This window comes from Dermacentor silvarum, chromosome 8, assembly GCF_013339745.2.
Source record: "Dermacentor silvarum isolate Dsil-2018 chromosome 8, BIME_Dsil_1.4, whole genome shotgun sequence".
Lineage (NCBI taxonomy): Eukaryota > Metazoa > Arthropoda > Arachnida > Ixodida > Ixodidae > Dermacentor > Dermacentor silvarum.
The window spans coordinates 54,362,377-54,386,783 of record NC_051161.1 but is presented as its reverse complement, the minus strand read 5'-3'; the positions used below and the strand labels follow the sequence as shown (position 1 = coordinate 54,386,783).

The following is a 24,407-nucleotide window of genomic DNA, read 5'->3' as shown; positions in this document are numbered from 1 at the left end:
TATTATGCTGTCTTAATAGCAGCGCCACTGTGAAACCGAGCTTGGAGTTGTTCTTGGTATTTGTCACATCAGACGTTCATCTCACCATGTGGATACAGCCTCTCGCATTTGTAAACAAATATTTCGTCTTTGAGAAGGATTACATATTTAGATCGATATTCGTCTGTTGCCCTTCTTGATTAAGGGGCTTCCTAGGTTATTTAGGCTAGACCATTGGACGCGATGCCGAAAGGGAAGAAGAAATCCAAGGGAGGTAAGTGTCGATCAGGCCTAATCTTTAGTGCTAGTCACGGAGCGTTTTGTCACTTTCGCCGCTGACGATGCTCGCTTTAACTGACTCTGGATTGTTTGCCTTGTCAATTTTACGAGCGCAAGCAGCGCTGAGCTGATGTTCAGCGTGGAATTCGATCCCAGAACGGAACCGAGCGCGCGGGTTGTCGCTGGTACCAGCCGACCTTGTAGCCGAGTTTGAATGAAATGTCGCTCCCATATGTTGGCCAGTTGGACTCGACTTTTGCGTGTCTGGCTTCAACTTCTGCGCGGAGTTTTGTCGTTATTTGGCCTGGCAAAATATTTGTGCTTAGTGCTGTAATTTGAACCGAGTGACAACGGCTTTAATACCTTATAACTCGACTGGGCCCTTGTTCAAGGTCGCCACTCAACTCTCACTGACGTGCGCGTTTTCCTCGTAGAACATCCATGACGCCGTGGCGCCTGTAAAAACTTGCAGGCCGTTGTTTTGGGTTTATTCTCGTAAACTTTTGGCCACCGAAGTCTAACGCGAGAAATCACGTGTCGCGAAGTTGTCAGTTCATTGAAAGGAAAACTGGGCGCCAAGAAAAGTCAGCTATTAACACTGGTCAATATTTCGTGCTGCGGCTTGTTTCAGTGCCTTCTCATTCGTATCTTTTTCTGCGCAATAAATTCTTTCAAACGGGAGCAATGAAATTGTGTATATTGTCTGTTCACTCGTGTGCGCAGTTTGCGCGCCTATTTTGGCGCCGATGGTATAAAAATGGTCATTGCGCTGGAAGAACTTGCTCTAGAGCCTACACAAGACGTTGAGCTAGTGTTGATCATAAAGGAACGTGTTGAGCACGTGGAATGCGTTGAGAATGAAACAAAGGAAATGAAAACGTGGTAGCCCCGTTGATTTCTGATGCTTGGGGATCTACACAAGAGAGTTTGCAGTTGGGATAGCTTGAACATGGTTTTTCGAATGGGAAAAGCGCAATGAAAACATTATATTACATGCGCTTTCGAATAAACTCGTATGGAAGCACTGCCAGACTATGTGAGGAGTTGGAAGGGAGATCTAAAATGGTATGTTTAGATGCTTAACTAGCAATGAGAAACTGATGGTCATGTTCATATCTTGGATCACAGCATGGTTCAAGGCTTTATTTGCCCCCAATGGGGTATTAGTTCCAAAACCTGCTGGTTGTCCTTTTGACTGCCTGACACAAAGGTGACTTATTATCCTTTCATTTTCTCTAGAATGTTAAGTCAGATCGTACCTCCCCTACCATGAAAAGGATAAATGAGAATGAAAAGATGTGAACTGAATACACGAGGGGACATATGTCGTTATAGCACATTGTACTTCGTGGCGAGAGTGTCCTGCATTTCATTTTGGGTAATAAAACTAGGCAGCACATCTATCAGAAAAGTGCTTTGCCCATAAAAGATTATCACTCATCCTCTCTGCATAAATCAAGCGTGAATAAATGAATGGTTCAGGAAAAGGCAGGAATGTGTGATGTATGGCAAGGATTGGAGAATTGCAGTACATGAAGGCTTGCTTCTAGTTGAAAGGGGGTGAATTGCGGCCTTGTCGTGGTGAACTGCCACTTATCTAATATACTTTCGCATTATTTCACAACGCTCCATCTACAGTTACCAAAAACAAAAGATTAAATGCACATGGCCAGGACGAAGGAAGCACGTAAAGTTGCAAACAACAGCTGCATTTGAAAATGGGCCTTGCTGTCTCAATAACTCCTTAAACAGTCAATAAGTAGTTTATGGGTTATGTAGCATACACAGCTGGTTATGGCATGCACGCACCTGTTGGTGTCATTCGTACTTCTCATACAACTATAATACTTGTCTTTGGTGCAGTATGGCCTGAGGTGCTGTTATGTCATAAAACTAAACACACACATGTGCGTGCACTAATCAATCTAATATATCCCATCTGTTACATCTTTGAGAATGGTGCACTTGTCAGAGTATGATGTAGCACCTATCAACTATGTGTTTGGGTGAGGAAATGAATTTGTGTGTGTATTCTTGATGCCCTGCTTATGTTGTCACAACCAGTTTATTGTCACATAAACAAAAGAAACATTACAACATTTTTATACAGGTGATGCCCAGAACTCATTGCAGAGTTGAGATGGGCTCAAATGAATCAAGACAAATAAGAATAAAAAGAGCAAGAACATTGTTGTTAATGCAGAATAGTGACAAAAAGCATAATTCAAGGAATGTGAAATAAATGGGTACTAAGGCAGCTTATAATTCCATGAGAAGGAAAAGGTACTGTTCCAATTTAGTTCTAAATGAATGAATGATTATTATTATTATTATTTTTACGTTTTGAGGTTATGCATTTATGTTTACCCATTTACAGTTTACCAAGCAGAGAAATTAAGGTTATCTGCTGAAATATCAAATGATGCTGCTTTCAGTAATTTCTGCGGAGATAGTTAATACTGGTTTTGACTTGTATTGTGACCTAGTACCATCACTCCCCTGGCACTTGAAGTGGGCTAATAGTCTGGAGTTGGCCGATTTTTTCACCTTCATGTGCTAGTCAATGTAACACAGTTGGGTGTGCATTGCATTTACCTTTGGCTGCCCACCTGATGAGGTAAGAGAATTCTACCGCTGCTTTGTTACAGGTTTACTAAATTAGTTAAATGCAGTTTATCGGCGCAAAAATAACTAAGGCTATGCTGTGCCATACATGTATACGGGTCATTAGTTTATTGGGTAAGTGCAGAGATGTCTGCCTGAAGTATAGCGACTTTGCTTAAAGGAAATGGAAGAAAAGGAGTGTAATAATGGGTAATGTGAGGACAGGTAGCAGGTTGTAAACATGTGCAAATTTGTGTCTTAATCTCTCATGTGCAGCTAGGCACATAGACTTGCATTGCTCAGAAAGTTGGGCATCACATGGGTAGGTCACTTGGTCGTTATAGGCTAACAGGGACCTAGCAAGACAGCCTCCGTTAATGGCCTGTTGCTATTTTGTGTTAATGAAGTTGAATGTCTCTTGGTGTTTGAAAGTGTATTGGGGGCAGACAAAAAGTGCGTGGTCCACTGCTTATTTTAAAGCCGTTGTTACTTGGTAAGCTAAGCTGGCCATATTGTGTAATCACGCTCGGGAGTACTTGCATACTTCGGTATTCGTGGTGATGCCATCTGAGTGCCAGGAATGGTAGCAGCATTGATTGTAGTCTGTGTGTGCCTGGTGCTGCATTCCCTGCTCTAAGTGTCTGCTTTGAGTATCTTGTGAGAAGGGATGATACGCTATTCAGAATAGCTTGTTCACACTCAAAGGAAATGGCCATGACGGATCACAGCTGCACACTTCAATTCAACTGAGATGGGGCACTCAAAACTTGGCTTGCATTATGCTATAGCCAAATGATTTTAATGGGCATGGGTGCCTTTTGAGGCAAAGTACGCTTTTAAAGGGTAGATAGCATTGAGGAGTCAATTGTACCATTAGAACAGGCAGTTATCTTGCCTTTGTCACCATGACAGTTAAATGTGAAAAAATAGCAAACTCTTTAGGTTTTGCCACGTGGCGCTGTCATCACAAACCAATTCATTAAGATAGTGTAAGGCCTAGTGACGAGCGCCATGTGAAGTGCCCTTTAGCCCTGTGGCAAGTTGGACTCGTGACTGGCTATATTAGTTGATTTTCAGGTTCATGTGGGATACATATGAACGGGTTGTGTTTCTCTTTTCTTTTTAATAAAGCCAGAAGTGTAAAATAAATACTTGGTGTGTGCCTTAGTTGATCATTCTTTAGTTTGGTACATACCGCAGTCTCAAATATGACGCGTGCAGGACGGACAATTCATGAGAGGAGCAAGATAAAGTAGACATCACACACCTGCCAACTCTGCCAAATTTTCCTGTGCTTGTGTCATGATTTTACAAATGTTTCATCAAGCTTTACGAAAAATAAATTTTCGTTGTGAAAGAATTTAGCCCTTGTGTCTCCGAACCTTCCATTGGAAGTCTTTCTGGTGGTGAAAGGATGGCAGAGGTTACTTCTTGCTTCCGAACAAGTTTATAAAAACAAGTTCCTGAAACTGGCGAAATTGGCAACAGCAGTGTCATTTTAAAATGTCACCATGATGTAAAAAAATATCAGTTTTGCTTTAATGGTGAAGTAATGAATGGGATAGCAACTTAGCATATTAGACGAAGTGTATGACTCGTAGCTGTAGTGCCCGTATGAATTGAAGTAAACGTAACCTAAGTAAAAACGAGCTGTTGTGCTAGGGCTCCTCTGTTTCAATCGTGCCAACGGACAATTTCATTTGTTTATTAATTAAAGCTGTGTTCCTTATAGATTTTACCACTACTTTTCCGTATCAGCTATGTTTCAAACCTCTTTCCTGGGCCGATCCCGGAGATAGTGCACAGCCGCGCCAATAAAATTACATCATTTTCAGGTTCGAGCTCTGTTATTCACACTTTTAATGTTTAAGTCTTGAGAAGATATAAGATGAAAGGCATGCGCCGTTCATGTTTTGTTTCATGTCATTTGTTGGGCTACCATTCTCGAAATTCTGAGGAATAATTTTGTCAAGAATGTAAGACCAGGTATGAGCAACCTTAGCGATGGAATGGTGTGGCAATATCACCCGCATATACTGCATGTCATATAGCAATGCGTATATGGCATATACCTAAATATGTATAGAACCTCACAGTGACGTCGACGGAAAAATTTGTTTGGAGTGTCGATATAATGGCTATCACAATAAAACAATGTTGTTTGTCAGTCGCTGCTGCTTGTGTGCTGCATCTTAAGTTAAATCATCATTTTGAGAAGTGTATTTGCATTCCACAAAAAACGCGTACTCAACGGCAAAATTCTAACGTGCTTGCTATCATCCCCCATCCTCCCCTCTATGTTGTCAGATTTGTGTGATTTTTACAAACTTAAAAGTTCATAAAACAGCAGGTTTGCATGAGTATGAACAAGCATATACCTGGTGTTTTTTTCATTTAGACTCTGCAGAATACTTGATAATTGCTTGTGGCAGACAGTATATTTATTGAGCTGGATTACACAAGAAGGCAGGCATTGCTTGCATGAGAAAGTGGAATGCATAATGAACTAAATAACAAAAAAACACCGCATATCCATGGGGTGAATGATGATGAGTGGGCGAAGCTCCGGAGGGAATCATCAGTAAACCGTGAATCTTCCGTGTAAGTCGCCCAGTCTCGCCGCACTAAATCGAACGATTGACTTCCACCAATGACACGCGCCATATGTGACGTCATTCCTATTTTATAACAGTGCCCTTCATTATAATTGCACCATCTCCCGCTTAAGGGGACGCTAGTACAAACGCGTTAGAAACGTGCAGTACTCTCTAGTAAGGGGGAGAGGCCACAGCGTCTTACGCAGCCGTTTACACATGCCGGAACGTGCACCGCGTTTGCCGACGCCATCACATGACTGCTGAGAGAGTATAACCCCCGTATTCATAAACGCTCCTCGACTTGAACTTGACTTGCCACCGCCTTCAACGCGTTTCGAACGCGCTGCCCAAGGCGGTGGCAAGTCAAGTTCAAGTCGAGGAGCGTTTATGAATACGGGGGTAAGGCGGAGAGGCCACAGCGTCTTACACCAGCTTCTTACACGGGCCGTAACGCACTAGCACAAACGCGTTAGAAACGCGCAGTCTTTCATTAATGTTGGGTATTGTCATCGTGGTGCGTGTGTCCATGTGCGCTTCGTGGCGTAGTGGCTAGCGCCGTGCGTTCGGAAGCGAGGGGTCCCTGGTTCGATTCCGCGCTACGGACATAACTTTCGGATTTTTTATTTTTTTTTTCATAAAAGTAGACGTGGCTACCTACTACGACGACGACTACTACTACTACTACTACTACTACTACTACTACTACTACTACTACATACTACAGAGGAGGGACAGACCCACACCCTAAGGAGCTTCGCCCCTAAAATTCACTACACTTATTGCAATTTACTAATTGTAGCCAGCATAGTAAGGCATATGCATTTGGAATGAATTTTCAGGATGACAACAGTTTTGAGATAATAGCTCCCGAAGTGCATGTAGGCGTTTTCCCTACTTTTTGACTTAAGTGCATAAAACTGGTTTGCTAAAAAAATAGTGGAACAGTTGTGAATTTTTACTGCAAGTTTCAAGTCGCATATATTGAAACCCAGGGGATCCTCAGAATTCATTCGAAGTAGATATGCCTTCCAAGCTCACCAGCTGCAATGCGTAAATTGCAATATGTGCCGTAAAATAAGAATATTGTGAATTTTTGTTAATTAATCAATTATGCACTCCAATTTCTCCAGAAAGTAATGTCCGCCTCATTCGAGCAATATGGCTCAAGGACTACAATTATGCTATCTACCATAGGCAATTTTTATAAATTCTGTATGATCTAAAAAAAAAAAAAACATCCCACTTACACGTAGAAGCCCAGTTAAAGAATCCCATTTGGAAATCGTATGAGGCAGTGTTTTTCTAAAATATAAATGGTTTTTCTGTCTCCCGAGTTCTTATGGCACATAAAACCCCAAAATTAAATTAAAAAAAAAAAGTATCCTGAGTTCGAAAGGTGAAATGTTATTAGACATCATTTGTAGTAAGCGTTGCCAGTACGTTTAAACTTAGAATAAACGAACCAAACAGCCTTTCTTAGGATTCTCTGAAGTTTGTTAAGGCTCAGTTGTTAGTGTTAAGTAATGCTACGTCTTCTTCCTACACAAGTAGAAAAATGGCAACAGAGTACAAATTCTGGCAGAACTGTGTTGAATTCATTGAGTGTTCTTGAACCAAAATAAAAGCTCAAATCCAGAGGGTACTGTCACTGCTGACTTGCAGTCATTTAGCAAATCTGGGTTTTCGGGTAGGCTGTGTTGGTGCCTGCTGTGAGTCATTCTTGTCTGCTCGTTGACCTCGCAAGAAGGCCAAAGAGCTGTTGGCCACATCCCAGGAAAGAAAGAAAAAAAAACAAGCATTGTTTGCAGCTCTTTCAAAGGAAATTAACCAATAGCCTTTCTGCTCACTTACAACACATTAAGAATATACAGGGTGTTATTAAGAGTGCCGAAATTGAAAAAAAAAAAAAAATGCCCGTGGCAGATAGCACAATTCGAGTCTTTGTCTCCCTCAAAGAGGGGGGACATTACTTGCAAGAGAAATTGGGCTGAAAGTTTTCAACTGATAACTTTATAGCACATATTGCAGTTTATGAATTTTAGGTGGTGCAATTGCAAGGTATAGCCATGTAAAAAGAATTCAGAGGGTGACACAATTTTCAAGATATGCACCATCAAACTTGCTTTAAAAATGCGCTGCTGTTGCACATAATTTTTTTAAAACCAAAAGCCGTTTTATGCATTAAAACATTAAAATAACTGGAACACCAATATATTTCGTTGCACACTTCGGGAATGAATGCCTCAAGCTGGTGTCATCCTGAAAATCCATTCCAAGTGGTTACGCAACCCACTGGCTACAATTAATAAAATTGCAATATGTGCGATAAAGTAATTAGGCGAGTACTTAATTAGTGACATTTTGTTAAGTCGAGGATGCATATTGCTTTTTCATGTAAATAATGTTTCCCTTTACAAGTAATCCAGCTCAAGAATTTCTGGCATTCTTCACAATAATGCCCATCTATTACCAAAATTATTTTCTCAATATTGCATTTGGACTACCAGAAAATGTGCGCGAACGCTACGAAAGGACGAGACGAGCAAATACACGAACAAAGGACACCGAGCGCAAACCATCAATTGTTAAATTTTTCAGAAACTTGAGAATATATATGTGGCCTCATCGCACACAAAGATTCCTTCCTGAGCCTACCGACAGCATCGATTGTCACTGGTTAAGCAAGATGGCGTAGGTAGTCTTGGCAGGGCATCTTACACATGCGATGTGGCCACATGTATACCTTTATCAAGTTTCTGAAATATAAAAACAGTTGATAGCTTGTGCTTACTGTCCTCTGTTGGTTTACTTGCTCCAATCATGTTCTTTCCTAATTGCCACACACAACTTTTAGTACGTTCAACTGACAAGCCTACCGTCGAGTTTTCCTTCATTTTGCACTACCCTTGCTGTACTACAGATGCATACTTCTGCTGCGCTTTTGCCACACCACTGAATACCCATAGTTGACAATGCTTGTCAAGCACCCAACCAAAGCCATTTAGCAATTTCCCTCTTGAAGCCTGCATTTTTCAGAGCACCTTCAAGTGCTACAGTGGATCTGTAGTCTGTACCGCCAATTAATTCTGTCAGGGCTGTGAATGTTTCGCATGAATGACTGCTCGCAGGTCAATTCAATTTCTTTTACCTGTTTTTCGTATATGTCGTGTGCTACCTGCTTCTTCAGCTCCTTTGTTGCTCGTTTCCTTTCTATGCTTCGCTTGTTATGCATGCACTGCTCTAGCATCCAGAAGCTTCTAGTTAGTATTGGGTGTTCTGAACGCTTCCTCTTGATCAGCACATCTTGTTGGCCTACCTGGTGCATTTATGGTAATCGAATTTGCTGCGCAAGGGAACACAACACCTGCACATTTTCTGCACAATTTGCGTCTTTTCTCTCTATTTCTTATTGATCCTCTCACACATCATCGAGCTTGCTCGCAACATGTAGAAAACTGGTCCGAGCGTTAGTGGGGGTATTTACGATCTACCACCGGCTTGTCACGAATGCATTGGCACAAACTTGGTAGGCAGGTTAGTGTTGCTGATTATGATCGTAATTATAATCAGCCTAAGGTCGTCATCATTGGGATGAAGACATTGTGATCATCAGCTTCCTCATTTCTTTCAGTTGACTACATCTCACACCTGCATACTTCCCAATCACTCCATCTCATCCTGAACCACCCTTGAATTTTGCCTTCCTTTGACACCCATTCAGTGATTTTAATAATCTAGCAGAATAAGCTCAGGGCGTTCGCTTTATTGCATGCAGTGTTCAGCGACAAGAAGGTCTCCCAGTTATTTAACTGATCCCATGGCACATGTACAGGCATATGCCTGCTGTGAGAGACTGTCTTGCCACAGCCTCGTGCACGCAACTTTGGGACGGGAAAATGACAGCCGGCTTCCCGCAGGTTGCTGACCTAATTACAGGGGCTGCCATCGATAGCTGCTGCGTATTCACAGCAGTTGCAAGCTGCAGCTTTTAGAGTCGCGTGAAGGTCGGCAAACGTGGCGAGGTGGCTGACGTCGGTGCCTCCTTTTGCTGTTGCAGGTGGCACCCTTCGGGGATCCCGGCTTGAGGCCGGCCTGGCGCCCTCGAGCAGCGACGACGAGTCCAACGCTGATACAGCCAGTGTGCTCAGCTGTGCATCAGAATCTCGATGCGGCAGCGAAGGCACTGGTAATCTTGGCAACATCCTTTTCGCTGACTGATGCTCAATATTGTGCCGCTGTATTGCAGTGGCAGTCAAATCAACCCTGAGGCAGTAATGCATTGATACAGTGCAGCAAGTACATTTATACTGCTGCAAGTCAAATTAAGTAACAAAGAAACTTGCCTGCTGTTGCACTGTCCATCTATGCTGTCCCCAAGGGCAGTCATTGCAGACGGCGGCCAACTCCCTTGATTTTATTTCCACTTCCAACGCTGCTGAAAGCTTATGATCTCACATTAGAACGCATCAATTTGTGCATTGCACTCCGTTGTGAGTTGAATAGTGCTGGTGGTGCAGGCAACACCATAGTATTGGTACAGTGGTATTGTTCTCGGCCACCAGAGGCTGCCATTTCTCTGTCGGTGATGAGATTTTTTTCAATTGTGGTTCTTCCAGAAGCACTGCATAGTTGTGGCACCTGAGGAAATCCAACCAATGGCTGTTGTTTCAAATTGCATAGGAATGTGCGGTATGGTCCACTGTCAAAGGGAACACCCACCATCAGATACGTCTGAGATGTGCGATAAAGGCCTGTAAAATATTTTTATGCTCATGGGTGTCTTATGCTTAACATCAGTCCCTTTTTTCCCCAACGTAGTCAAAGAAATGTTTCAGTTATAAAGTATTTACTACCAGTTAGGTGTTGCTTTTATGAGTGGATCATACTGTACACAAAAAAGTAAATGGATTTCAGAGCACCGAAGGAAAGTGCAGGCAGTATTTTTGTATGATGCTATAGGCTCTCTGCTGAGTGTACAGGAATAATATTAGGCATACATGTTTGACACCATTGCCTAGCGACTAAGCAGGTTTCGTCTGCTATGGTCAAACAGTCTTGCAGGGCTGTGCTGTGTTCATTTGTTGTCCCTTGCGTCACCTGTGCATGTCCCTTTTCTCACAGTTGGTGAGGCGGATGTGGAGGATGGTGTGCTTCATGATGATTTTGAAGATAAACTGAAAGAAGCGATTGAAGGGACATCTCAGAAAAGGTACATTGTGCCATTGCTGTGCCACTCGTGCAAGATGCATTAAGTCACTCTTTGTTTGCATGAATTGTTGCAGTGCCAAAGGACGCCTCTCCTGCCTGGAAGCCATTCGCAAAGCTCTGTCCAACAGATATCTGTATGACTTTCTCATTGACCGGTAAGCCCAAGCTCTCTCTTTTGAATTCCTTTTATTGAGCATCTATAGAAATGCTTGTAAATTCCGAGTTAAAATTTGATGCAAACTTTTGTTTTGCTTTCCACACGCAGTTATTTTATGTTGTGTACGCTTATTTGTAGTTTGGTACGTGTATACAGCACATTTAAGCAGTCAACAAGTGCACGGCACTAATCTAAGTAGCTTGCACACAGAAAAAAGAAAAAATGCAGCAGATCCAACCAGTTGGAATCTATCTACAGCGAAGCTTTGTGCGAGTGCATAGTCGAAACACGAGTGTGTGTTTGTTGAATGTTATTGAACGATGTGTTATTGAAGAGAACAGTCAGGCTGCCACGGTCACAAAACGTGGGGAGGTTCGCAAAAAAAATCTTTTAAAAATTGCGTGTCCGATGGTGGGACCAATCCTCGGTCTCCCAGCACTACAGCTTCTAACCTAAGCCACAATGGCATGTATACTTCTCTTGTGCGAACGCCACTGCGCTCTTTGAGACGAATTGGCACTTGCCAATTTCCATTAGACCACAGTGGTAGGAATGAAATGGGCGAATAATAGTAAGCCTTACCATTGTCATTTGTATTCTACTTTATCACTGCATTCACCTCCCCTCACCATTCTTCCCATAAACATCTTACATTGCCTTCGTCCACATGGCATCACTGTGTTGACAACTAACAGCGTGCATTCATATGAACTGCTGTTTGCATTTCAGCATCTGGTGTAGAGAATAAACATAAACATTGCATGAAAATAAACACAATTGCATGAATCACATTTAGTTGCATAGCAACTTCAACCACTTCACTAAAGCTTCACTTGATGAAGATTCTAACATGTGAGTTGTATTTGCATAACTTTTTTTTGTGTACTGCAAACTTGATGCACTCCTTGGTGCAGGCCAACAACTATTTGTGACTTCGTGGAGCGTGGCCTGCGCAAAGGTCGGGGCGAGGAGCAAGGCGTATGTGCTACCCTGGCCGCACTGGCCTGTGTTCATTATGGAGCTGGCGAGGAGGCAGCTGGCCTCTTTCAGACGTTGCTTCAGCCGTTGACCACTTTGCTCCTGGACAAAGCACAGCCACCATCAGTGCGAGCAAAGGTGTGATGACATTCTTCAAAGGGATGTCGAAGGCAAACCTTTAATGAATCTAGACTGTTAGGTGACCTATCTTGAAGCCCATTGACGTTTGTACGTATGTGAAGACGTGAATCACGGCTGCGATCTTGTGATGCACTTTCCGATCCTATTCCCGTTTGCACTATTTAGCTTCATCAATGGTAAGAGCTACGCTTTGCCCGTGTTATCGATGGGACCAGCCAACCGTGAGCGGTGAATGATAAGAGTGACATAGAATTGGGCGGAAGGCATCCCTACGAAAATTTTGTGGCCCAGTTGCTGAGAAAGATTTTGACTGAAAGGAGTGACACAGTTCTTCTACATTTCAAATCGCTTATTGGTATTGTGTAAACATGTTTAATGGCAGGAAAATAATTCCCAAATAAAATGAACAAATGCCTTGAATGCCTTGAAAAAGCCTCATTTTCGACAAATAGATCAGATCAAAAGGGACGACACTGCACAAGTGAAACCTGTCTTTGATGATATTGATGCAAGCATTTGGACACACACACATACATTGGCTTTGGAGATAATGTGTAATACCATTCAATGTGCCCATGTGATGTATGTATTAGTCCCATCAGGCCAATCAGGTCCTGACCTTTCTGTTTTCATCGCCTCTCTTTCAGTGTGCAACAGCCCTTGGCCTGTGCTGCTTTGTGGCAGAGTCTGACAACTATCCAGTAAGTGGGCCATTGTTTAGATAGGCGCAATGATCCTTGAAGTTGGGTAGGCCATGTAAACTGTGCAGCAGATAACCGGTGAAATTTCACGTGTGTAACTTGTGTGTAGCTTTGTTTTTTTCCATCCAACGTCTCTGCTTAACTCTCCCTTATTTCCAGTTATATTGATAGTGATTACAAGTCAGGGTGACACTGACAGTGATATTGATTTATTCAGCCCTTAGCTAAAACACATGTAAAGCCAGATCACAAAACCAGAAATGCTTGTGTGTTGGACATGGCAGTTATACTTTCATGTTTGAACATATAATTTCACAATTGTGATTACACAATCAGCATGAAAATCAAATGTCACATGTCCTGAAATAAATTTTGCCAGCACTGCTGAACAGCTTGTAATTTGGCATTACAATTATATAATAAAAAAAATAACACTGTTTGCCTATCAACAACTTGTTAACTTGACCATTTGAAACATACCACATAAGGCAATTGGGCACAAACCTTGCCTTGCCCCGCTGCCATCATTGTACGAAGTTGCACCACTCCTCAGGTTTCTAATCATGAGAGAAACAAAAACTTTGGCAGATTTGCCAATGAGTTCTGTGGTTTCCTGTGTAACAAAATGACAATTTCTTTTCTCATGTGAAAATGATTGATTGAATGATTCATTCATTGGTTGATGGTGTGCAGGAGGTGCAGAATTGCATGGAGTCCCTGTGGCAGGCGCTGTCAGGGGCCAAACCATCAACCGGCAACAGCCCTGCCACCGTGGTGCACAGTGCTGCCCTTCTGGCCTGGGGTCTGCTACTCACCGTGGCACCCCTGGACAGGCTGCTGGCACAGGCCAAGAGGTAGGGACAGCGGTAGCAAACCTGCATCGCTTTAGCCCATTCATATGCAGTAGAACCCTGTTGTTATACTTCTTAGGGGACCACAGAAAAAAATTACATGATCCGGGAAAGCTCAACATACTACAGTAAAACCTCGATAATTCGGATTCCACAGGACCGAAAAAGATGTCCGAATTAACTCGAATGTCGAATTATCGTGGGTATCCAGAAAACAATAAGCAAATGCTTAGTATGTTAACACGCGTTTATTTAGTGAATGAATGAGCAAATCCTGCTGCTGTTTTGCATAAAAGCAGTGCGGAAGCTGCAATTCTCGTCATCTCGTGACTCATTGGCACTTGCAGTGGCAATCGAGGCCTCGTGACTTCCTTCAAAGCCTGGCCGCGTCGTGCACCTTCATTTGCGACGCACTTTGCACTACTGCGCGCAAAAGATTATTTTTTCGCCAGTGAGCTGATTGCCAGCAGATCATCGGTCCATTGCGATGTAGTCAGTGCTCTTCATCCTTGACAGCTTTGCACCGCGTCAAAGCGAAACAATTGTTTGCTGTAACCATTGCGGGGGAAACCGCGGCCGCTGTCGACACGATTATGAAGGCGACCACGCAGTGCTGAAGGCACGCGGCTGACGCATGCACCAAATCAGAATGAAACTACTGTTCGCTGCAACGACTGTGGACGAAACCATGGTCGCTATCGATGCGATCATGGATGGTGCGTACGCAGTTTTTAGGCTCGCAACCGGCGCGCGTACAGAGTCAAAACGAAACTACTCTTTGCCCGCAACCACTGCGGAAGGAACCGCGGCCGCTACTGGATCATGGATGGCGACGACTCAATTTTAAGAGCCCGCGGCCAATGTGGTGTTATGCACAGCAGTAAGCACAAGAATAAAGGCTTTAAACGCACAAATAGGCTCGACGCATTCCGGCGTTGCTGTTGTTCAGGTACGATTTCTGCTGAAGACTAAAGTGGTGCGGACTCCGCCGCTTCGTTTCGGTTGGACGCTAGTGTAACGCTAGCTCTTTTCCATTTTTGCTCTTTTGTGTGGCACATTTGTAGCGCTCCTCCCTTGATGAGCTCTGAAAGTTGCCTGAATTAACCAATGTGTGGCCAAATACATCCGAATAATGAGTTTGATTGCACTGAATAATGAATACGCCGGCCGAGACCATAGGACGTGTCCGAATTATCCCATTTTCCGAATTAAAGAGGGTCAAGGTTTTACTGTATAACAATTTTGTGGGGCAGGTACGCAAACGGGACTGATGTTTTGGAATGCAAGAGCTGGGAAAATGTAACAGGAACATATCAACGAGGTATTAGTATACCATTACTGTCATAGAGGAAGATATACCGTATTTTCGCGATTCTAAGCACCCCCCCTCTATTTTCGTGAAGACATTGGGAAAAAAGTTTGCATGCGAATCTAAGCACCCCCCTATTTGTTAAGAAGAGTGTGTAGCCAAGGCCGCCAAGCGCGCTTGCACACTCTCTTCGAGTCGGAGCCGTCGCAGAACCGAGGTGGTACTAGGGCGCGATCTCGCCGCACAGCCGGACTGCAAAGGCACGCGGACTCGTGACGCTCGCGCGCCACGCGTAGACGGAGCAGTCGGAGTCCCGAGGTGGCACGGCGTCCGCAGCGCGATCTCACCGCACAGCCGGACTGCAGAGGCGTGCAGACTCGTGGCGCTCGCGCGCCGGCGCGTAGCCGCAGCCGAGCGTCACGGAGATTTTTCGAATCTAAGCACCCCCCCTCACTTTGGGCTTCGCGATCATGAAAAAAAAGGGGGTGCTTAGAATCAAGTAAATACGGTAAATTAACAAGAGGCGTAATGTAAAGCCTTTCACTGTCATATTCAGTCCTTCGGAATATAATAACCAGGGGTGGTATTATCATTCACTGCCATGGATGCAATCACTTTTGCTCGATTTCGCATGGCTAGCACCGTACATGTCAGTGTCAATGGGCAACAGCATTTTCCTGGCACAATGCCAAGCATGCTCTCTTAGCACGGTGGCAATGACAGTGAATCACACAAAAGTGGTTGTATCCCCTAAAGCAAATTACTAAGAATACCACACTTAACCGGTTATTATGTCTAGTAGGACTGGATATCACAGTAGAAGGCTTCAGATTACGTTGGGGTCTCTTTAGCGCAGTACCTGGAATACCACACTTGCCAACTCTCGAATTTTTCCTAAAGTTTACAAATTTAGTTCCTGAAGTAGTCACTGAAAAAGTCATTGCGATAAAAAGAAAATCGCAGTTTCGCCCGAAAGGCGAAGCATTGATTGCAAATTTTTAGACAGCTATATGGAGTGAGGAAAGTCGTTTTATCAGCTGCATAAACTGCTGTAAACATTTGCTTACCGACTTAACCCCCGTGGCCCACAAACCTCCTGCCACTGAACGACAGCAGCAAGCACCTCATTTCTTAATAAAGCCTTTGTGTCCCTGAAAAAGTGTCTTCAGCACAGGCTTTTTAATAAATACCTTCTATCCCCCCCCCCTTTCTGTGTCGAGTAAGGGGGGATTTATGATATTCCGAGTTCACAGGTTGGCAGGTATGAAATGCTTTCGTCTGTAGACACCAACACATAGGGGTGCTGGTCATGTAAAAAAAACTTTGTAAATGTTATATAATATACTGTCTCGCTGGCCGTGAACGACCATGAAAACCGCCCCGTAGCAACTAATTGTTAGTTTATTTCATTGTCTTGTGCGTGAAGCTGGTGCTGCTTTCTCTTGTTTCTTTTCCTCACCCTCCTCTCGCTTGCCAGGGAGATGCTGATTGGACTTGCATTTGAACTTTTTGCAGCAACATGGCCCGACTTCAAGAACTGTTAGAGAGCTCGGATCTGGACCTGCGCATTGCGGCTGGCGAAGTGATTGCGATCATCTATGAAGTAGCCAGAGACTATGATGATGTACGCTTCTCCGCTGTCTACATAGCACTGCATTTTTTTTTTTTTTTAATTCTTGAACATTTATCTCTTAAATGTTGTGTTGACTGTGTCAGATGGTGTAATTCTGCCTCTTTTGGTTGATTGTTTAAGCAAATGGGATATTACTTGCATAAAAATCAGTATGCCGAATCAGCTTAAAAACGTTGAAAGCGGAGACCTTTGATGTATGTGCAAACCAGAGAAACCAGCCTTCTGATAGGTGAACGGGTTAGGTGGAGATGCTAATGTGTGGATCTAGAACTTGAATACTTTCCTCATCTAGGAGATATCACCATCTTAATATTGTACCATATCAGTCACGAGCTGATGCGTTTAAATATAGTTTTTTTTTTTAGCTGATGCGGTAGCTGATGCAAATTTTTTCTTTGTCCTTCTGCTTAGTAGAACACTTCAAGACTGTGTGCTGTTGCATTCCATATCATCGTGTTCTAAGCACGATTGCACAGTTGCAGTTTGCTCGTGCTAATACGCTTTATTTCACCAAAGCTTGTTTCTCTTGCATATTCTGTACATTTACTGACATGTCCGATTGGAATCCCTGTAATTTCAGTGAGGGGCGTTGACCTGTTCGTTTTGTTTTGAAAAGTTTTTAAAGGCTATGACAGAATATTTAGTGTGCATCTGCTCCCCAGATGGCTCTATTTTCCTTCCTTTTAAAGGTTTTACTGTTTTTTTGTCTTGCTAGAATTTTGAGGAACCATCGGACGCACTCTGCAACCAGCTCCGGCAGCTTGCCACCGACAGCCAGAAGTTCAGAGCGAAGAAAGAGCGCCGTCAACAACGCTCCACTTTCCGCGACGTTTATCGGGCTGTCCATGTGAGTGATCCGTGCTGTGTCTCCGATGGCTGTTCACTTCATTTTCAAAAATTTGCTGGCAATAAGGGTTTTAGCCAACACATAAGGTTCCAAGACATCTTGCAGCTCCCTTCTAAAAGGGTATCAGGATCCTGTCAACTGTGTGATGAAAATTGTACACCCTTTAGGGTGCATTGTAAAACTGAAAGTTGATGACAATTATTGTAGTGTGGTAAGATTACACCCTGAAGGGTTTACAGTTTTAATATAGAGGTGTTGCTACATAATGTAAAAGCCCCACAGCCTTGTGTAAACCTTCAGTGCAGTCACAGTGATGGATGGATAGATGTAGGTGTCCTTAAACCTGTGATGACGTCGCTGATCATTCTGCAAGCATGCACATGCAAGCCACTTCAGTGGATCATGTCTAATATTTCTCGTCACTTTTGCTTTCAGGAAGGGTCCTCGCCAGACATCAGTGTGAAATTCGGTCGCGAAGTTCTTGAGCTGGACACTTGGAGCCGCAAACTGCAGTACGATGCCTTCTGCCAACTGCTGGGATCGGGCATGAACCTCCATCTGGCTGTGAGCAGGGTTCTTTCTTAGCTATAGATCTTTCATTAGTTCGCGTTTGTGTGCATGCGATGTGCATACCTGCAAACTCTGATGAAATTTCCGTGATGCTTCCGAATTTGGGCTCGTTTTACGATATTACGAACTTTCAAGTTTTATGAAACTTCGCAAGAAATGCTTGCTTGTGAATCTCCAAACCTTTTCATTCGAAGTCTTTCTGATGATAAATGGACGCCGGAGGGTACTTAATTCGAGCAAGTTTACACAGTCAAGTTCTTGAAGTAGGTGAAATCGGCAAGAGCAAAGTCGCTGAAAAGGTCGCTGTGGACAAAAAAAAAATGTGTGTTGTGTGTCAGTCTCTCCTATTTCACGTTTGCTGTTTCTTGTGTGCTGCGCCTACAGCCACATCATTGTTAATAAAGTGCGTATGTATCCAACAATAGGCGTGTGTTCAGGGCAAGCTTAGAAGTTTTCAGTTTATAATGGGAAAAGTGTCAGCTGGCCATGTCCTTATTTCAACTTATAGTGTGTGGCTTTCATGCAGTTTTTAGCTATGTGAAGCACAAATGTGGTGAACTTTGTAGTTTATAGCATGGAGATCTTGCTCTTAAGTGTTCAAATGTGGCCAATTAGCCTACGTCAGAATACTGTATAATTAAAGCTGTATGTCACCGGTTGAAGCAAGCCTGTACAAAATGCTACAGCTGCTGACCCCCCCTTTTTTTTCTTTTTCTAGGCCAACGAGCTCCTGAGGGACATTTTTGAATTGGGTCCTGTAATAGCGGCTGATGACCACATCATTTCAAAAGTAACAAAATTTGAGAGGGTGAGTGTTTCTTTTGTTTTCCAAGGCGTATTGTCACGTAGCGATTTTGAAGAGCCAAACACTGCCAAAAATTTTACTTAAGGATTTCTTTATTAGGCTAATTTGTTCCTAGAAAGAGAGTGAAAACACTTGAGTCACAGCAATAGTATGTTGTCGGTCGTCAAATCTGATCTCGCAGGTTGAGTTTGACCACTGTTTACACTCCAGATTAATTGCTGATGCTTACTTACATCGAAGAATGCACAGCACTAATTGTGATCAATCTGATTCTGCCTTTTGTCACTGTAATATTGGCAGCAACATTAAGAAGGGATGAGGCAATTGTCAATTTAATCAAATTTACTATTTTCCAATTTATATTTTTTCGGAATCCTCAAACCTTCTTTTACCTTGTGGTAAAATATAACAAAAGGTGCGGTAGAAATCAAGGAAGTGCCGCTTTCCTAGTGTGCTGTGATCAAAAACTGTTAGAAAATCGGACTTCGGGAGGTGCCATTGCACGTGGATCGCGTGGCTTTCCATTGATGCATTGCCGCCATCCTGATGTCACCGTAAACAGGAGAGAGATTGGAGCTTAAGATAGCTGCAGCGCCGTATTTATGCATGCAGAAATGAAAGAAGAAAAAAAAAAGGTATTGCGAAAAAAAAGAAAACTAGGTTGATCTTTGTTACAGCAGTCAAGTGGTGCATATGAAGCGCTCCTATTGTCCGACATAGATTTGAATCACTGGTGCGCCTGCTTCGCGCGCATTTTGGCAGCAGCAAGCTGTGCATTTTGAGTTGTTTCCAAGACTGGCATTTCAAGATCGATCTGGTTATCTCGCGTTTCTTTAGTTGTTTTGTCCTAGCTTCTGCTGATCGTGATCGGGACATAATTTGCGCATTCTGTTTACTGTTCGCAGCAGTGAAGCGATTTCCCATGGTTGTATGATCTGATGCATGCAGAGATAGTCTCTGTCAACTGGCGCCGTAGATAAGGAAAGCCCTTGAATGCAGAGATAAGGCTATACATGGAAGTGAACATCGCCAGTCTTCTATTATGACCCGACTTTCTTGCAGTAATTCGTTTATAAGCGTTTACTGGCAGGATAATATACAGGAATGTTCTGGGAACCTGTAAAATTACTTTTACTGCTCAAGCTTTAAAAAAATCGACCCAACAAAATTTGTGATTTGATGAGGTTTTCGCTCCAAATATGACTTGGTTACCAATTGAGCTTTGACTGCTATGCAGGGTCTGATTATTTGGTTGAAAATTCAGTGTGTTGTGTACAATGCGGCCTGCATTGTGAGCCTGAAGAACTCGTTTGTACCATCCTCTGTGCAGCACATGGTGAACCTGGCAAGCTGTCGTGCTCGGACAAAGACCCGCAACAGGCTGCGCGACAAGAGAGCAGACGTCTACGCCTGACAGCAGCTATGGTTGTTCAGAGAGCAATCTTCCTGGCAACAGCGTCACAAAATTGTTTTTTTTGGGGGGGGGATGCGGTGACCCACTTCCTCCTCACAATTAGGGCGCATCGGAGATCAGTCCCGAAGGCCATCATCAGAGAGAGAGATAGATGGTCCCCCTTCTCAGCGCAAAACAGCTTGTCACCGGACTTCCACTGCATTGGCTGTTGCTCCCCCTGCCCTTTCCCGCGTTCCTCTCGCCCGATCCACCATCAGCGCTCTTGTGCTTATATTCTTGCATTCCTGAGAAACATGGGCTTGGCGTCGTGAAGTGAGAGGGCCAGTGTAACGCTGCCGTGCACGCTGTTGAAAGAAAAGCTGTTGCGTGTAAGTGAGTCAAGGTCAAATACTAATTCTGGTCTAAATATCCAACTGTAACATGTCATGTTAGAAAGTTTTTCCATGTATTTAACTATATTACAACTGCTGACACAGTTTTGTTGCAATGTGTACATTGAGTTTGAGCCCCCAGTTTTCATAATTCATTAGGCTATGAAGAAACAACAGAACACACATGCCGCAAACGCGAAGGTTGAGACAGGTTATTGCATGTGCCCTCATGGCTTCTGGAGTGGTAGACACATTAGGAGGTGCAGCAAGCTGGCGTTGAGGGTGGCCAGTGGATCTGTGATACTTGTTTGGAGACATAGGAGTTCTAACTCGACAGAGCACTGCCACGAATACCTAGGTGCACATCAGATGTGCTTTGGTCAAAGCAGTTTGTTGACTGTACAGAAATGGATGTAGCTTGTTGGGAAGTAGTGCGCAGTTCTCTGCACATACACGTGACCACTAAAGTTTTCAGAGCGCTGAAGTTGACAAACAGTTCCGATTCTCTCGAGAGTTTTTACCAGCTGAACTGTTGGAAGACATGGGACAGAAGAGGGAGAAGACTAGCGTCGCCGAACTATCAGCTGTCATGGCCGCCATCTGGTGGCCGTGCAGGGAAGTGTGCAGTGCTCTTCAGTTCTGGTGCAGGTCTGTTGGCCCTAAGGAATTTTGATCCTCCCCTCCCCCTCTATGGTCCGGTGCTCCGAAAAGTCTTGCAGTCACAGGTACAGTGAAAGAGACATTGCGTGATGCAGTCTGCTTTAAAAAAAAGTGACCCGGTATTTTTCTTTTCTTTCTTTTTTCTTGGCCGTTCAAAACAATTATGTTTGTTGAGCAACCTAAAGAAAAAATTTTCTACATTTAGCGTTACGTGGAGACTGTAAGGCATTATTCCAATTGTGTTCCATGGCGGTGGTGAATCTTCACGTCGGACAAAAATGCGGCTGTTTATTTTAAAGCACCAGTGGTAGTGCTTGGTGGCATGATATGCATAGCAGAAAATGTCAACACATATCGCTGAGCCAGTAAGTTTAAAGCTGCTTTTACGAATAAGAGGTGATAGTGTTGCTCACAGTCGCCAGGCATTGCGTGAACTGGATTTGTCGCGTCACTGTGTTCTGGCGTGTAGATAGGTTTTTAGGTGTCTAGCAAGCGGACATGTTCTTATGACTGTGTGTAGATATCTTTTTATTTGTTGGTATTCATCTAGTCTTGGAAAGTCGTCTATTTTGAAGAAAAAAAAAACTGCAGTTCTATGCAATGCATTTGCATCTTTCTTACAGAAAAAAAAAAGCTATAAAAAGACCATTCTGGGAGCAACGAATGTACAGTCACAAAAAAAAATGTTACGAACAAAGGACAGCTCAAACATTTAGACCTGGAGGTGCATTTTATATCAAAGCACATCAGCTTAGTTTTTTAATAGATTGAATTTGAGGCAACTATAAAATAGTGTTCCTATGAAAACAGGGACGTAGATAACAGTGGTAGGTGTGTTAAGGCCCAACTGGTAAAGCTGTTTGTGCACACTGCACACAAGTAACTATTTTTGACTATGACTGTGCATGAAATTTACTTTATTAGCTGGGACAGAGCCTGGAACATTGGCAGATATTTTGCAATACATATTTGCGTACGCTTGTTTTATTTGCGGGGACTTCTATTGTGTACAGTTTTGTTTTGAATAAGAAAGTTGTTTTTCTTTGTGTTGCTTTTATTTTTAAGATACATTGTTGTCTACTATTGCGTATGATGCTTGTTTAGAGGTTTTTAATGCCATTTTCTTTTTTGTCTGCACAGGCGGCCAATGAAATGCTCTTGCAACGCCTTGCTATGCAGACTGAATGTTGTACATGTTTGTGAAAAAACTTTTGTCTATAATAAATGCTTGGAAGTTTCCATTGACCTGAATGACGTGTCCATTGCTCCGACTGCGGTGTACAACACAATCCACTATTAAAGGCAATTGGTATATTGGGACCAATTTGTGTACAATTGTGCACACCAAGATAGTGCAACAAAAGCGCTGAAGTATTTAAAAAATGCTTTGTACATCTTGAAACACTTCTGAATGAACACATGCTTCAAGTTTGTGATTTTCTTTACTAAAACGAGTTGGCTGGGCGTCCGCTCTTGTCAACATGTCGTTATGTAGCGGGTTTCACTTTGTTTTTCGCAATATTTTTCAACTGGCTGGATAGATACTTTCCAAGTATGCTGAAATACATAAAATAGTTGTCTCGTCTCTCTTGTATTCTTGGAGAGAATTCAAGCACAGAATCTGCATTATGTAAATGTGAAAATTTTCTGAAGAATTTAAAATTTGTAATTTTTTCTGCAGCTGTTTGCTTTTCATAATTCTGACGATACAATACGAGGTTTAACTAAATTTTCACTTAACAGATTAGGCACCTGAAGGGGTTATTGTTCCCATTGAGGTGGCTACACATTTTGCCACAGACAAAGCTTTAATACAAATGTGTTTTTCGAATAGGGTCAGGTGCTAAGAAATTGCAACTAGTGTTTTTCAAATCAGGTGCACAAGATGTTCAATAGGAAAAAAAGAATGGCTACACTTATGACATGCATGAAGCTTGATAAGCTGGAAAAGATGCAAGAATGAAAAGTAGGTGGTGCTGCCACTCGAGTTCTAGCTGGTGCTTGCCAATAAGTCTTCGGTTTTGAGTTATCCATAGATTTCACTGCATTTGTGAATGAGATTGGTCCTAGCAGGTTTTGAGAATGAGTCCAACAACAACGAAATCTTTAGGACATTGCACCAACAGACTGATGCCTAGGTTTTGGCACAAATATTTATGCCCTCATTTTCTCCGCTTGTGTAACCTTTTTTTTCTACCAAAAGAATCGAGACACGCGAGTTTTGAAAGAATAGTTTACCGGCATAAAGCATATTAATGCTACTCTTTTGAGTCCCTTTAACTTCGCACTCTGAAAATTAGTTTACAACTTGCACAAATGCGAGGTGGTGTGGTAGCGATTCAATTCAGCAGTGAGCAATGGAACATGCCAGTCACATTACGATGTATGCTGCTCTTTGAAACTAGTACTAAAATGAAGCCTTGAACCACAGACAGCTCCAGCTCCTTTGTTTTTCACGGCCGCATTGCCCGTTTTGTTCCTTTCGCATAAAATGGAAAATGGCAGCAAGTGGGGAAACAAGGGATGTCTCGGGCTCCCTCAGGCTCCAGCTTAGAGACATCTTTGTTTGACCACTGCTGATCACTACATCTTTCTGTGAACCTTTTGCATACCTGCGAACTTTGAACTTGTTCTAAGAATTTGCGTCATGTATTACAAACAATAGGTTCTGTTCATAAGCCATGTGCTCAAGGTAAACTTAAGAGTTTGTGCTGTTGCTCCTCCCCTCTCTTTGCCGTCTCTACAGGAATATTACAAATATTTAAATTCACAGTTTGGCAAGTATGACAAATGGCTTAAACTAGACAACTGTAATATATAATGCTCATTGCAATTAAATATTTTCTTTAAAACATGATTAATGAAAAATCAACAATGAAGGAAAGAATAGCAGTAAAAATAGAAGGACATACGAACACTGTCCTGGTAGTTTAAAGAGCTTTGGAAGAGGCGAATGGTGTTGCGACGAAGTGTATATAATGTGTGTTCCAACTGATGTTGAGGGCTTGTTTGCGAGGCAACAGTGTTTAAACAACAGAGGCACACACCACCATTGCCCGTGATGCCCTACTTGTGTGTAATGGCAATGAACCACAAAGTTTTGTAAAAGACTGTACTTCGCGCCATACATAGCAGGCAACACTACGAAGGCTACAGGCACTTCTCTCGTTGCTCGAATTGGCGACCAAAAATATGTCAGATATGGACAAAAGGTACAAATAGGACTCGTATAGTTTGATTCAACAATGTCTCATGTCGCAAGATATGACGCAATTATTGCATGGAAGGTCTTGCAGATCTGAA

General features: G+C 42.9%; 1 protein-coding gene across 1 annotated transcript; it reads left to right on the top strand.

Annotated features, from left to right (window-relative positions):
* The first annotated feature begins 57 nt into the window (after positions 1–57).
* Positions 58–22,349, top strand: LOC119461260 (interferon-related developmental regulator 2). The gene is made up of 12 exons (XM_037722493.2): positions 58–253; positions 9,517–9,645; positions 10,581–10,668; positions 10,742–10,822; positions 11,739–11,940; positions 12,591–12,644; positions 13,338–13,498; positions 16,320–16,428; positions 17,153–17,284; positions 17,720–17,848; positions 18,573–18,662; positions 19,990–22,349. Exons 1-12 carry the CDS (start codon positions 223–225, stop codon positions 20,071–20,073), a joined length of 1,290 nt encoding a protein of 429 aa, XP_037578421.1. The 5' UTR covers positions 58–222; the 3' UTR covers positions 20,074–22,349.
* Positions 22,350–24,407: the final 2,058 nt, after the last annotated feature.

Excerpts from the sequence above, each read along its gene's own strand:
- LOC119461260 (XM_037722493.2), top strand. The coding sequence starts at position 223 with ATGCCGAAAGGGAAGAAGAAATCCAAGGGAG. Across the intron at positions 13,499-16,319 it reads CTGCTGGCACAGGCCAAGAG|CAACATGGCCCGACTTCAAG; the intron begins GTAGGGACAGCG and ends AACTTTTTGCAG. Across the intron at positions 17,849-18,572 it reads GCATGAACCTCCATCTGGCT|GCCAACGAGCTCCTGAGGGA; the intron begins GTGAGCAGGGTT and ends TTCTTTTTCTAG.